Source organism: Phyllostomus discolor, chromosome 6 (genome assembly GCF_004126475.2).
Source record: "Phyllostomus discolor isolate MPI-MPIP mPhyDis1 chromosome 6, mPhyDis1.pri.v3, whole genome shotgun sequence".
Taxonomy (NCBI): Eukaryota; Metazoa; Chordata; class Mammalia; order Chiroptera; family Phyllostomidae; genus Phyllostomus; species Phyllostomus discolor.
Window position 1 is genome coordinate 35,764,357 of NC_040908.2, and position 14,645 is coordinate 35,779,001.

General features: G+C 32.4%; 1 protein-coding gene across 9 annotated transcripts in view; it reads right to left on the bottom strand.

Annotated features, from left to right (window-relative positions):
• Window positions 1-14,645, bottom strand: part of CCDC88A (coiled-coil domain containing 88A) — a 130,991-nt gene that overhangs the window by 27,523 nt on the left and 88,823 nt on the right. For 7 of the 9 annotated variants that reach the window (XM_028515190.2, XM_036027979.1, XM_028515188.2 and 4 more), the window contains exons 16-21: window positions 13,174-13,301; window positions 10,410-10,551; window positions 6,734-6,898; window positions 2,728-2,889; window positions 691-968; window positions 336-479 (exon numbers count right to left, since the gene is read on the bottom strand). In XM_028515190.2, coding sequence (XP_028370991.1) covers window positions 336-479; window positions 691-968; window positions 2,728-2,889; window positions 6,734-6,898; window positions 10,410-10,551; window positions 13,174-13,301 — 1,019 coding nt within the window. The remainder of the gene's footprint in view (window positions 1-335; window positions 480-690; window positions 969-2,727; window positions 2,890-6,733; window positions 6,899-10,409; window positions 10,552-13,173; window positions 13,302-14,645) is intronic. The other 2 variants (XM_028515192.2, XM_028515189.2) reach the window with 1 other exon arrangement.

A 14,645-nucleotide genomic window follows, 5' to 3' on the forward strand; every position in this document is an offset into this window, starting at 1 on the left:
ACCAGACTAGCAAAAAGAAAGATATAAAGAATCAGGTTTTATTACATTGTTTCAATAAAGTATGCAAATACTGTCAAGGTACAAAAATTTAATTATATAATGTGGCTTAAAAACTTAATTAGTTGAATAAATCAAGAGAGAAACAATGAGAAAGAAAAGGAGATCCAGGTTTTTGCCTGAGCCATTCTATAATTAGCTGCATCATTTAGTTGGGTAATTTACTACTGGGGTTTTCTTTTACAATTCTAAGTTATGGATGGTGTTACAAAGGGGCAGTATATATTTTGAATGTAATGAATAATACTACAAAACTAAAATATTTAAATATTTATTACCTATCATTTTCACCACAAAGTTTCTTGTATTCTGCAGCTATAGTCTCATGGTTTTTGTTTTCAAGCAGCATTTTTTCCTGTTCTACTTTCAGTGTTTTTTCCAAATCTTCCAATTGTCCTTTCTGCTTTAGTAACTGATTATAACTGGAAAAAAAAGTTAGGTATTTGGTTTATAATATTTCCTTAGACAGAAACATATTTTAGAATTTAAAAAGAGTATTTTATTATATGTATCACAAAACATGTACATTTATACAAATTTCCTACATAATTGCTTAGGCCTGTTTAACACAATGTTTATTAAATTACCCACAGAAAATTGGTTTTAAATTAAAAACACAGAATATATAATTACCGGTCTTCAAGGTCTTTATGTTCCACCTCAAGATTTTTGTGGGCAGACTTTAGAGTTCCATGTTTAGCAATAAGAGATTCATACTCTGAAGCCTGCCGTTCATGAAGAAGTTCCAGTTTCTCATGATCTTTAATCAGAGAATCATAGAGAGATTTCAGGTCTTCTCGCTCTTTGATTACAGATTCATTTTCATTTTCTAAGGAAGACTGCTGGATTAGGAGTTGTGCATTCTGATTCATAAGAGAAGTACTTTGGGAATTAAGTGTGGAGTTTTCAACCTATAAGAAGGCATATTTTTATCAGACAAGAAAACTAGTTTATGTTGTCCTTTATTTTTTAAAATAAAAAAGATTACATTAACTTCAGGAAGCTCTAAATAAAACAAAGAAGATATAAAGGTCTGTCCAGAAAAAGTCCGACCATTGTTAATATAGTGAGGATGATTTGTATATCATCAATGTAACCTGGAAACCAAGGACAGTGGACTAGAATGTGCATGTGTGAACAATGACAACTTCACTGCATTAGTGGGGCCCATAAATGTCACTGAGTGAGCATGTATAAGTACTCTGTGGCTGTCACATTCAAAATGACTGAGTGAGTAGAGCAACAAATCTGCATCAAATTTTGCATTAAGCTTGAACATTCCTCTGTGGAAACTATTCAAATGATTCAGAAGGCCACAGCTATGGGTAACTGTGATCAGCAGCTTCATTACAAACCCACAAATGCATCATGCTTGAAGCAGAGTTTTTTGGTCAAACATCAAATCTCCTAGGTGACTCAGCCCCTCTACAGCCCAGATTTGGTGCCAGGTGACTTCTGGCTTTTCCCAAAGCTAAAATCACTTTTGAAAGGGAAGAGATTTCAGATTGTTGATGAGATTCAGGAAAACATGATGGGGTAGCTGACAGTGGCTGGGAGAACTGTGTGAGGTCCCAAGGTGCCTCCTTTGAAGGGGACTGAGGTGTCACTGTCCCATGCTCAATGTTTCTTGTATCTTCTTCAATAAATGCCTTTATTTGGCATAGTACATGGCTGTATACTTTCTGGGCAGAACTTGTATACACATTACTGAGAAAATTTGGATTTTAGTGTCCTAAACAACGAGACTATCGTTTAATTTTGATTTTTGGTAGGTGTTACCACACACACACACACACACACACACACACACACATGATGTATGAGATCTACATCATACATATGTTTTGGATTGAATTATTTTAAATGAAAGTGGTTAGCAACACTTTGTATTTCACTCATAAAAAAGTATAGAATTTGAAATGCTAATTTATCATTTTCTAGAAGTGAGGGTCGATAGAACTGAAAAATTATTACTTGTGGAAATGGAACTGGATATTTTCTTGAATCTAAATTAAATTAGCATTTGCTTTACCATTTATAAAAGAGTTACAGGAAAAATGACTTTCACACTCAGAGACAGAACTTGTTTTCTTTTGTTAAGAGGTTTCAGAGTTGCACATCTCCCACCCGATCACTCTATTTCAAAAATCACTGGCAGTCCACAGCCAAATCACCCCAAACATGCCCAATCTTGTCTGAAAAAACACTGGCAGTGTTAGGTGCAAGATGGATCCTCTGAATTAAGGACAGTTCTGAAGACAAAAATTCTCATATTGTATTCTTTTCCAGTAACTTACTGATAACAAAGCATTAAAAATGAAACACAGAATGGTATGTTGCAACCATACTCTAAAGTAAGGGATTCTACTTGATTAATTATAATCAACTTGTTTATCGTGAGAGCCCATAAAGTAAATATAGATAAAATTATGCTTATTGTATTTATACTTGTTGACTAAATTTATTAATTAATATTTAAGGCTCTGATATTTTGAAAATGCTGATGTCTGAAAGTTTGGTGTAGCACTAGATAGAAATATTTTAACTTATCTTCAGTTAATTGTTATATTCACTTACTATGAAGAAAATGTTACCACATCTAGTCATCGTTATTTTAATAGTGTAATTTAAAACTTTGGTTGCATAGCCCCCCAATAATTACAGTACAACCTGAAGCTTGGCGTTCTGTGTTTGAAGAGTAGTATTCTGCTCTTGTAATGACACTGTCTGCCTCTGAAGTGCAAGAATCTGAGCCTGCAAGTTATTGTTCTGTGTTTCAAGTTGCTTCAGTTGAGTTTTCAGTGCTTGCTTCTCTGCTTGCAGTGTAGCATTCTTAATAAAGAAAACAAACATATTAAAAATAAAATAATATCAAACTATTTAAGATATTGAAACTTTATGAGTATTTATTACCATTATAATAGAAAAAGAAACAATCCAAACAATCTTAAAAAAATATTTCCCTCTCCCAAATTATAAACATATTTCAGAAAAAGAAAGCAATAATCGTAAAACCTTAATAGACTACTGTGTCTGTCTGCTTAAAGAACATCTAAAAAATGAAATGCTCCATTATAAATATATCGAATAACACAAGAAACTAGAATGTGGTTGTCAGCTGTATGATTTTTATGCTGCTCAGGAGTGCCCAGCATGTCCAGAATGCGTAGTAGAGCTGTTGCTAGTCAGTGGAGTGCTCCTTTTCTAATTGCCCAAAGGTGTGTGTATGTGTGTGGTCACAAGGATAGCAGCAAAACCAAGTATTTTATAAACACAAATATTTGGAAGAGAAGTAGAAACCATCTTAACCACCTGTTTAAAAATTTTAGTGCATAATAAACCTAACAGATGTTACATATTTTCTTTAGAAATTTTATTCATGGTATAAAACACTCACTAAAACTTATTCCATCTATAAGACTTCTAGTGCAAATCCAAACAAAACATACAATTTTCAATTTTTCCAGTATATGTGGCCATATTTCAGTTTTATAGTTAAACACCTGAATTACTGCATAAATCATAGACCTTCACACTTAATGTTCTAGATATTACAAATGTTTGTCATGAATATTATGTTTTCAGGATTATTTCTAAATAATATTTCATTAAACATTAACATAAAAATATAAACAAAGAACCCTCTAGAAAACCAAAATAAAATACTTTAATATACAAAATGGCCAGAATTTGTATATAATTGCAATATGCATAAAAATTTACAAACGAAACCCAACAAATCACTTTTATCCTATCTACATTAAGGAGCAAAAATAACATTAACTTTATAGGGTCTCAAGTTATATATACCACTCACTTGTCACTGTATAAAAGATAAGTCATGATTTAACCCACATATTATACCATAAAAATCAAAACTAAGGAAGTAAAATGCTTCAAGATCGCCTTTCATACTAGATTTCTTCTTTTGTTCATTTATCCAAATAAAGAGGAAAAAATATGTATACTGAAAACATAATATAAAATACACCAAAGAGGTAAATCATTTTTCAGTTCTATATGTTAAGTACTATTGTAGTTCAGCTCTTTAGAAACCAAAATATACAAGCTCCAATGATCTTCGGAATAAGAAAAACTCCTACAGTGTGTAACAAATGGAAGAGAGAGCTGAGAGTAGAAAGGATATCTCAGAGCAGGGAAAATTTACAATGAGAAAGTATGCAGTTGGCAAATATACTGGCAAAAACACAAAAACTTACCTAATATAGGGTTAGCTATCTTTATAATCCCCTTATATAAAATGGCTAAAATATGACAACCGAGTAACTTTTACCCCAATGGAAATTTTCAAAGGAAGTCAATGGGAAAGAGATTTTCCTGATAGGACTTAATATGCCAGCCAAATTGTCTGACATGTAATTATTCATTTAAATGACAGAGGTACATATATGTATATATCACTGAATAATTAAAAATATGTATTCATACATGGCCTATAAATATATGGAAAGATATAAAATAGATTGCTATAATTTAAGCATGAAAATTAAAATATTTCTCCTATCACTTTAACAAAAATTAAAAGGCCAGTAATACCCAAAGTTAATCTGGAAAAATAAGTACTCTATTAAAGAGACTGAAAATTAACGAGATTTTGAAAGGCTAATACGTATCAATTAAAATTATGCAAATATGCACTCCAATATGTATATATCCCCTTTGGACTAGCAATTTCACTGTCAGGAATTTACCACCCTATGAACATGTTTATACATAGATTTTCATTGCAGCAAAATCTGGAGAAAAAAGCCCCTAAATGTCCATTGATGTGGAATTTATTTAAATAAACTATGCTAATATATCCACACTATGGAATATGTAGTCATTAAAATGAGACAGATCTCGATCTGCTAAAATAAATCTCCAAGACAACATAATTGAAAAATTCAAGTAAAAATAGTGTATATGATTCCACAGGTATGTATTTGTAAAAGACATATACTTTTGCCCTGGCTGTGTGGCTCAGTTGGCTGGAGCATCATCTTGTACACCAAAATGTTGTGGGTTCAATCCCTGGTCAGGACACATACCTAGGTTGTGCATTCGATCCCCAGTCAGGGTGCACTGGGGAAGCAAATGACCCATGTTTCTCTCTCACATTGACTTTCTCTGTCTCTCTCTCTGTCCCTCCCTTCCTCCCTTCTTCTCTCTCTAAAAATCAATAAGCATATCTTTGGGTATGGATTTTTCAAAAAAAAAGAAAATATACTTCTTTTAAAAACTTTTATAGAAATTAATTCTAGAGAGAGAGAGGAAGGGAGAGACAGAAAGAGAGAGAGAAACATCAATTTGTTGTTCCACCTATCCACACACTCATTGTTTGCTTCTCGCATGTGCCCAGACTGGCAATTGAACCTGCAACCCTCACTCAAGGGCATGACACTCCATTTAACAGAGCCACCTGGCCAGGGCAAGAAATGTATTTCTATACATAGATAAACCACAAACATTTTTTGTGGGTGAGTTGTCCATAGTAATTATTATTGGATGAGAAAGTAGGAATCAATGGTATAAGAGATTAATTTTTGGCCTGAAGTTTTAAATTAATGTTATATTGAAAAACAATAACTACAACTATTTTACTTGTTGGGATGCAACTTTCTAGAGCTTATTCATCTTTGAGGATATTTGTTGAATTCATTTAATTTTTGTATACTGGACCCATTCAGCAAATATTTAAGTGCCTGCTATCTTCCAGGTATTATTCTACATACTGAAAGCACAGAGATGAAAAACAAAGACAAACTACCTGCTTTCAAAGAGCTTTTTTAAAATAGAAAAACAACAAATACATAAATAAATAATGTAATTTCATAAGTAAAAAGTGCTATGAAGAAACTAAAGGCAGTGGTGTGACAGTGGTCAATTTAGGCTGGAGCTAGCTTCTTTACTGAGGCAAGTATGGTCAGGGAAGACATCTTGCAGAAGATATGTGATGAGACCTGAATTCTGAGGGAAGCCAGCCAATGTTTCCAGCAGGGGAAGCAAACAGAAAGGCCTGAGGTAGGAACAAACAGAAAAATGCCAATATGACTAGCACTAATTTACTTTAGTTATGTGCCAGGCATTGTTTCTGTGGTTTTCCAGATATTGACAGATAATATTGTCCCCAGATTAATAAACAGAGTGGGAAGGAGGGTGTTATGGTACTAGGCCAGGTATGGCAATGTCAGGAAGGGTCTTACAGCATACAGCAAAGAATTTGGATTTTATTTTAATTGAAATGGAAAGCTATTGAAGATTTTAAGTATGAAAGTGACATGATTTGTGTTATGTTTTAAAAAATAACTTTGACTACTGCACTGAGAATGTGTTAGATTAGACAGGGACTGGAAGAGGGAAGGCCAATTAGGAGGATATTTTAATACTCCAGATGAGAGATGATGCCACCTTGCACTAGAAAGGTAACAGCATAGATGGAGAGAAGTCAGTGGGTTTGGGTTACATTTTTAAGATGGAGGTGACAAAGCTTGATGATGGACTTATGTGAGGGGGATGGAGAAAAATAAACTAGAGTTCTTGTCTTTACATTACAAAACAAATCAGTCAAGAAAGTATAAAATGAACAAAGCTACAACACATATTAGATAAATTTTCTGAGTTATATATTATTTCTAAAAATCCTTATTCCTATTAAACATTTTTAAATACTTACATTTCTTTCTACTTCAATTAATCTGTCTTTTACTTTTAGAAGCTCTCTGGTTGTTTCCTGACTTTCTCGCTCCCATTTGCTATCTTCACCAGAAGTTGAAGGAGGGCTCTGTACCATCCTTTCCTCATCTTGTCTCTGTTTAAGGGCTTCGTAATTCTTTTTCACCTAAAATTTTATTTAAAATATTTTAATGGGGGAAAAAAATCATCCAAGTTCTATTTCTTACAATTAATTTGACTATGCATTAGTCTGGTGAATGTGAGAGACATTTTATTTAAAAATATGATATACAGATAATGTATTATAAAACTGTATACCTTAAGCCTATGTAGTTTTATTTATAACCAATGTAACCCCAATAAATTCAATAAAAATATTTTTAAAAAGGAAAAAATATAAATAATATACACAATTATCATTATCAGCATAACCACAACTTATGCTTTGTAAAATACAATTCCTTTCCTCTTAGAAAATGTTAAATATACTCTGCTTATGTGCCATACTTCCATGATATATTCTGTAATTTCTTCTATTGTTTATGATAAAAATGTCGCTGAAGACTAAGACATATTGCTAAATACCAACAACTGTTTTAGAGCTGTATCTATAGCTGATTTAGAGATTTCAGAGATGCCCATGTAAAGAACAAATGCAAATTTGACATGTAATAATTCCTCTTAAAAAGAGATCTAAATTATGCACTGGCTGGTGTGGCTCAGTGGATTGAGTGCTGGCCTGTGAACTGAAGGGTCACCAGTTTGAGGCCCAGTCAGGGCACATGCCTGGGTTGCGGGCCGGATCCCTAGTTGGGGGTGTGCAATTGATCAATGTATCTCTCACACATCGATGTTTTTCTCTCTTTTGCTCCCTTGCTTCTCCACTCTCTAAAAATAAATAAAATCTTTAAAAAGAAAAAAGAGATCTAAATTAAAATTGAGAAGAGATCTATATATGTCTACCCTTTTATGAAAGATATGTTGCCCAGAATGAGCTGTGTTAAATAAATTAATGACTTGTTTATTCAGATCTTGACCTATCACTTATAATTACTATAATTTATTTTATAAAGAATGAACGATCCAAGGATATATATTATCCAAGATCTTCTGGTGTGACTACAACCAAATCCTACTTTAAGAGAGCCAACTCAAAATGAACAATTTGGTCAACTTACATTACCAAAATTGCTTCTTAATTTAATAGTTCTCTTCCATTTGAAAGGATTATTCTTATACTTATGCTGAATCACTAGTTTATCCTAGAAGACATTTTCATAAATTTCTAAATTAACCCAAACTTTATATTAAGGCAAGGATAAACACTTAAAATAACTGAACTCTTAATGAACACTTTAAGAAAACTTATGACTTAACAATAAAATCTGTTACTATTGAGTTAGAAAATAATGATGTGAGACTAAAGGAAAAAGATGCCAAGACAGAATGTAATTTAAAGCTTGGCAAGTGATCTAATAGATGTTCTGGGATCCTAATTTTTTCCAGCCCCCTTCCTTTATTTTTAATACCCTAATAACAGATGAGTGACATTATTTCCAGTCTCCTATTTTACATTAATTTCCCACAGGGTCTTTTTTCCTTAGAAAGGTTATAGACCTATATCATTATTAAGAAGAACTGAGAATAAATCTCAAAGCTTTTCATTGTTAGACCATGGGTCTTACAACTAAATTTCAAACAAGATTCCTTTATGTATCATTAATCAGAATTTCTAATTTATGTTCACATAGAAAATAAAACATTGATTTCCATCAAGGTTTCTTAGAGGCAGCATATGGGTAGATAGGTCTTGCCTTTTTATCTAATCCATTAATCTCTTTTACCTGGGGTTTTACATCTTTTATATTTAATGTGATTATTGATATGATTTGATTTAAACCTGCCATCTTGCTATTTGTTTTGCATTTGTCTAATCTGTACTTTGTTCCACCTTTTTAATTTTTCTGCCTTCTTTTGGATTCTTTTATAGTACTATTTTATCTCTTTTGCTGGCATATTAGCCATACCTCTCTGTCATGCTATTTTAGTAAAGTTACTTTAGGCTTTATACTATTCACATTTAACTTTCATAGTCTATCTTCAAGTGATAGACGTCTTCATATATGGCACTTAAAGTCAGAACAGTGTAATTCCTACTGAATGCAAGTTTATGGCAGGAAGCCAGTCCAATAGTGGCTGGAAGTAAAAGATAATGATGGAATTTTAAATCTCTACCTTTTAGAACTAGGAATACATATATACTAACCCATATGCAAACCCACTTATTTTCTAGCTGAATAGCTTCATTAGCTGACTTTACTTGTAATCTAGTTATACTGCTTAATATGGTAAAAAAAAATCAAGAAATAAAACAGATTAATCAAATCTGGCACCAAATTTTCCTTAGTTTTTCGATAATACTTTATGTTAACCAAAGTTCTAGAACTTCTTCTCTAACAATACTTGTTCACGGTAATGTCTGAGACAAATACCAGTAACGATGGTAAGGGCAAATGAGGAACAAAATCTTTATTCCTTTCTGTATTAGAAATTGATTTTTGGTTAACTTTCTCTATAAACCTATTAAAATTGGAATGTTCTATGTTACCAGTCAGGTTTGCTTATGGGAAATATGACCTCTCATTGGTAAACTGTATTTGGACTGGGAGAATGAGAAATACCTAACAGGAAACCATATCTTTGAATTTCTCTGAGTACAGCAACTCTTAAAATTGGCAATAACACAATAGTGAAGATCTTAAATCTAACCCCTTTGAAGCTGTTGCAAAAGATGATGATTGCTGTGGAGGATAAGGTCTTAAGGCCATGGAAGCTCCCACACATGTCCAACATGAATCTCACTTGCACCTGAATTGTCATCTGGTGGGAAGAAGATTCTTAGACAACCATGTGAAGAAGGACACCTGACAGTGCCATGCTATCTACTTGTAATTTCCTGTAGTGTTCTGAATCAAATGGTTCTCAATGTGGCCTATAGCAATCTTGTAAGTTTGAATGTTTTGTTGACTATAAAACCATTCCTGGAAGCACTGCAGAGATGTTAAAGAGAGAATAAACCAGAATATAAATCCCCCAATCAAGTATTATATTAACCCAATGGAATGGGCAAGTCCCTTCATTTTCAACTTCTTCTTGTAGGAAAAACAGACAGTTGTCCCCAGCCTGTTTAATTCACTGAATACTTTTAAATATCAGAAGAAAATAGATCCTGGAAAAACCCTCAAAATTTATGAGATCAGGTGCATTCTTACACTACAAATGATTTCCCTTGACTTGGTATTCTCATACCTGTATCTTTGTCTATCAAACTTTTACCTGGATTCTCAATAGGAAAAGAGTATCAGAATGAAGTGTTAGTACTGCATTGAAAACTTGCACCCGTGAAATAACTGTGCCTTTTCCCTACCCCACTCTTACCATTATGGTATGTCCTTAACTGTATGGGAGCATACACATATAAAATAGGACTGAATAACTTACAGTGCATAGAAAAAATACAGTTTGTCATAAACCACATGATAAAGATCTATTTAGAAACACATTCAAATTTAAGAAAAAACAAAATTTTAATAAAATAACGTTAGTTTTATTTTCTACTTTATAATTTTCTCTACAAATACTTAACAATTAAAATTCTTTCTAAGGAAATTACTTACTGTCTTAAGTTCTTGGCGCAATTGCTGGTTATAATTTGTGGATTCTTCTAATCGAGCTTCTAAAGCAGCAATTTTTTCCTCTTTTATTTCAAGAGACTTCTTTAGAGTAGATTCTAATTTTGATTCCAAAAGTTTATATCTACTATGCAAGTATAAAAATAATAAAAGTTTGTTATTGGTGGTCAGAAGATTATTTTGAAAGATAATTTATGACCACAGACACTGGTGCCATAAATAGATCTTACAATATAGTTTTTTTCTTAAGTGGCAAATTATATTAATCTCCTCTTAATGCCCCGGTGTTCCCCCTTTAAACTATTTCTGGTAATGAAAAACAAAAATCACTGAGTAAACGGAGCTCCAGATTATAGTCTACATTGTCAAAAGCAAAAATTAATACTTGAAAGAGGCATTATATACTGTCTAGTTTTGTAAGTCTCAAAATATTCCTTTTAGTTTTATAAGACTAGGCTCTATAAAAAGTAAAGTACGTACTATCAAACATTTGTCTGTAATATTAAATGTAAAGTATTTACACGAGACATTAAATATCTTGTGTAATATTAATATTTAAGACTCAAAGCTCACTGAAGACTTTGTCTTCAGGGTATAAAGTACATGCAGAATATTCTAAAAAAGGAATGATATACTAAAGACACAGGACACTGGTGACAGAGTGAGAAGAGGCAGATAGATGTCAATGTAAATATTTCAGTTATCTTTTTGAATGGTGTGCTCATGAATAATTACATTATTCTTAAGTTCTTTTTATAGTATGAGAGTGAATCATACACTAGGAATTATGACTAATATATGTCTTATACCCAAGAACCTTGATGACTAAATCAAATAAAAACCTAAAATATATAATAAAAAATTTTATCATATTCTGTTGTGTACTGTAATTAATTTACATATTTTCTGCTCAACCAGGTTTTAAGTTCATTGAGAATAGAGAACAGATTTCACTCACTTGGTGTCAGCTTGAGCCAACAAACATTTTCAAAGCATTTAATGAGTCTGTCTTTGGATGTTGAATTTGTAATGCCTGAGTTGCTTCTGGACTGTCCAGTAAGCAGAGAATAATAATGGATATCAGGTGAAATAACGCGAATGCTCAGTAATAGAGTGAACTGATGAAAGGCCTGAGAACCTAACCCTAGGAAACTATATTGAAAGAAAAGACACAAGAGTTGTTAAAACAGAAAGACAAAAGTGATTGCATAGCACTGTTCATAACTCTATCACTGAATTTGCTTTGTTGCATTTTTGTTTATCTATTTATACATTCAATTCCACAACTAAACTATTCCTTTATGGCAAGAATATCTTAATAACTGTCTTCAAAGCAGGGCAGAAGGAATGACATCAATTGGAAAGATGAAAAGATTAGACTAACAAAAGAATTAAGGACAACATCAGAGATAAACGGTAAAGACAAATGCAGATATACATAAATTCCGAAATGGAGGAGAGGAATGTTAAAGTAATTTATGTCTGTGAGCTTCTATTTTCTTTCTTGCTTAGAATATTACAATACCTTCCTAACTGGTCTTTGTGCCTCCAAATTGCCTCTATTCTAATCTATCTTTCATGTCACTCTAAGAATTGCCCAACACACTTTTGTGCTTTATTCTCCAGTTTCCACTTTGCAAATTTCTGTCCTTCTTTAAGGTTTAGACTAAGCATTATCATTTCTTTGATGCCTGATAACCAGCAGAAAATAAGAGCTCAATTAACATGAACTAATTGTATGAATTATTAACAAGAGGTACCAAACAGTATGAAGGGCCTATCTAAAGCTAGGTTCATAAATTTGTAACACAAGGTCCATTAGGGCAACTACATAGTTTACCCTACTTTTTGCTGGGAGGGGAGTCAACTTTTTAAATGTCTTATAAGTGGCAGGTAATAAATCTGTTCAAATAAAGAAGTGATGCATATTCAGTATGTATATTAAGAGACAGTCAACTAAGTTGGCCCTTGACTATCTGTTTAACTGAAAATTACTAATTACAAAAAAAATCTAATGAATTAAAATCTGGCCTACATAAAACAATATTCATAACAATACACACTTCTAGCTGGAATCATGTAGCTGACTGGATGCTAAATAGTAGACTACTTGAAAATCTGATGAACTGTTTGAGAGACTGTAATTACATGGAACAGAAATTTTTTTTCAAACTTCATTGGTCACTCTCAAAATTAAATGGTATATGTTAATCTTTCATTCTGTTTGTCAAGCCTTAGTTTTCTACCTTGTTTTTCATACCTGAACTGCTTCTCAATACATTTTTCTTTGTTTCATAATTTTCTTCCATTTCTCTTTAAGTCCACATTTTGGCACACAAAATAAATAAAAGAATTGAGGCGTTCAAGCACATGATTCAAATAAAAAAATAACTTGCTTAAATTGAATGCATATTTCACCAGAGAAGGGTTTGTTTTTTGTTAATGTCTCATTCTACTTTCACAGGCAATTAGAGCCTTGGATCTTTTGCTACCTAGCTGGCATCCTGTTTTTCTATTATGAAACTGTATTTATATAACATTTTATCATTTTTACTTAGATCAATATTAGGTTGTCTTTATCCTATTTTTTACTTTTTTTCCCCTACAAAACTCTCTCTAAGGGAGGAAAGGAACCAGAAATAGTGAAATAAAATACATAAATGTATTCTGTAGCTAGTACAGGAAAGAAACCAATGCTTGAACAAAAAATAATAATTTAAACTGTTTGCAAAATAGACTTAATACTCACCTGTCATCAGTACTTTGCTCATCATGTAAGAGCCGCTCTTTATTTAACCCTATCTTCTCAAGCTCATGGGTTAATTTTTCAAGATCATTATTCATTTGTTGAGTCTTTAATTTTTCACTTACCAAATCCTTATTTTAAAAGGAAGTAAAATTCACATAAGTGTCAAGAACATAAACATCTAAGAAATTCAACCAAGATTCTAACTACCACCATTCAGGAATGTGTATGATTCAAAGCAGTAAAGAGCTAAATGTGGTTGAACTTTTCCTTTAGCATTAATTAGTTAAGCAACAATAATATAATGTAGTCCAAACAGAACAGTTTTGTCTTTTTTTGGCTAATACTTCTTTTTAACTTTTTAGTGTTTAAAACTAAAAGGAGAAATTATTTACTCTCTGCTGTAAACCCATACTTTACATTTTAGACTGTGAGAAAAAAAATTCATATCCTTTAAGATCTCAATAATGAGCGAGAAATTTAGTATATTTTTCTTCCTGTACAACACCACCCTTCTCCCACAAATATCCTTCTTCCAAAGAAAGAGGTTCTTTAGAACTAGGGGGCATTCTGAGAAGTGCATGCATAAGGAACTTATGGTTCATGTCTGTGAGACTGTAGAACAACAGAAAGAAAAAAAATGAATTGCTTATAATGATCAGTCCCGATGCCTCTTTAGCAGAAATGCAGACTTTCCAATGTGACTTTCTACCAGAATGCTAAGATACTTTTCAACTGAACTTAAAGAGTTATCATATATAGTATAGTACAGGGATAGCAAAAAAGAACCAAGCAAGATATCTTCTGATCTGCACCAACCATGTTTTATAAGACCTGTTGCCAATCTATTCCTATAAATTTCAGAATTCCTCTCAACACATACACCCAAGCCACTACCAAATGTTCAGTGTTGACCTATAGGTTCAACCTGATTTGAATTCTTTTCCAGCTTAGAGATCAAAATTCATGGAACATTGGCATCTGAAAAATCTAGATTTGAATCTAGCAATCCAACTATGCTATTTGTTAACTGTCATCCTGAGTAAATTACTTAATGTCTCTGAACCTCAGTTTTTTAATCTAATAGAAATAATATCTGTAAAAATTGGTCATAAAAGTTATATAAATATATATAACTACAACTTATGAGGTCCTTAGCCCAGTATCTGACACACAGTTGGCAGTCAATAAATAGTGGCTATCATGCTTCCCTTTCTACTTAGTGGTCAGTAAGAGTCTTGATCAAATATTTTAATATAATGTTGAAGTAAAATTATGCTGTAATAAGTCAGATACCCCATGGAATCTTTATTAGTACAATTTCTTTAAAAATACAATTTATATGCACTTATTAGTTTAACAAAAGTAGGAAACTAGAAAATTGTCTCTACTTCTAATTCTAAATCTCTACTCTACAGCCATTAGCAGAAGATACACATTACTGATAGGTTCAAATAAAACTTGTAGAAGTCTTG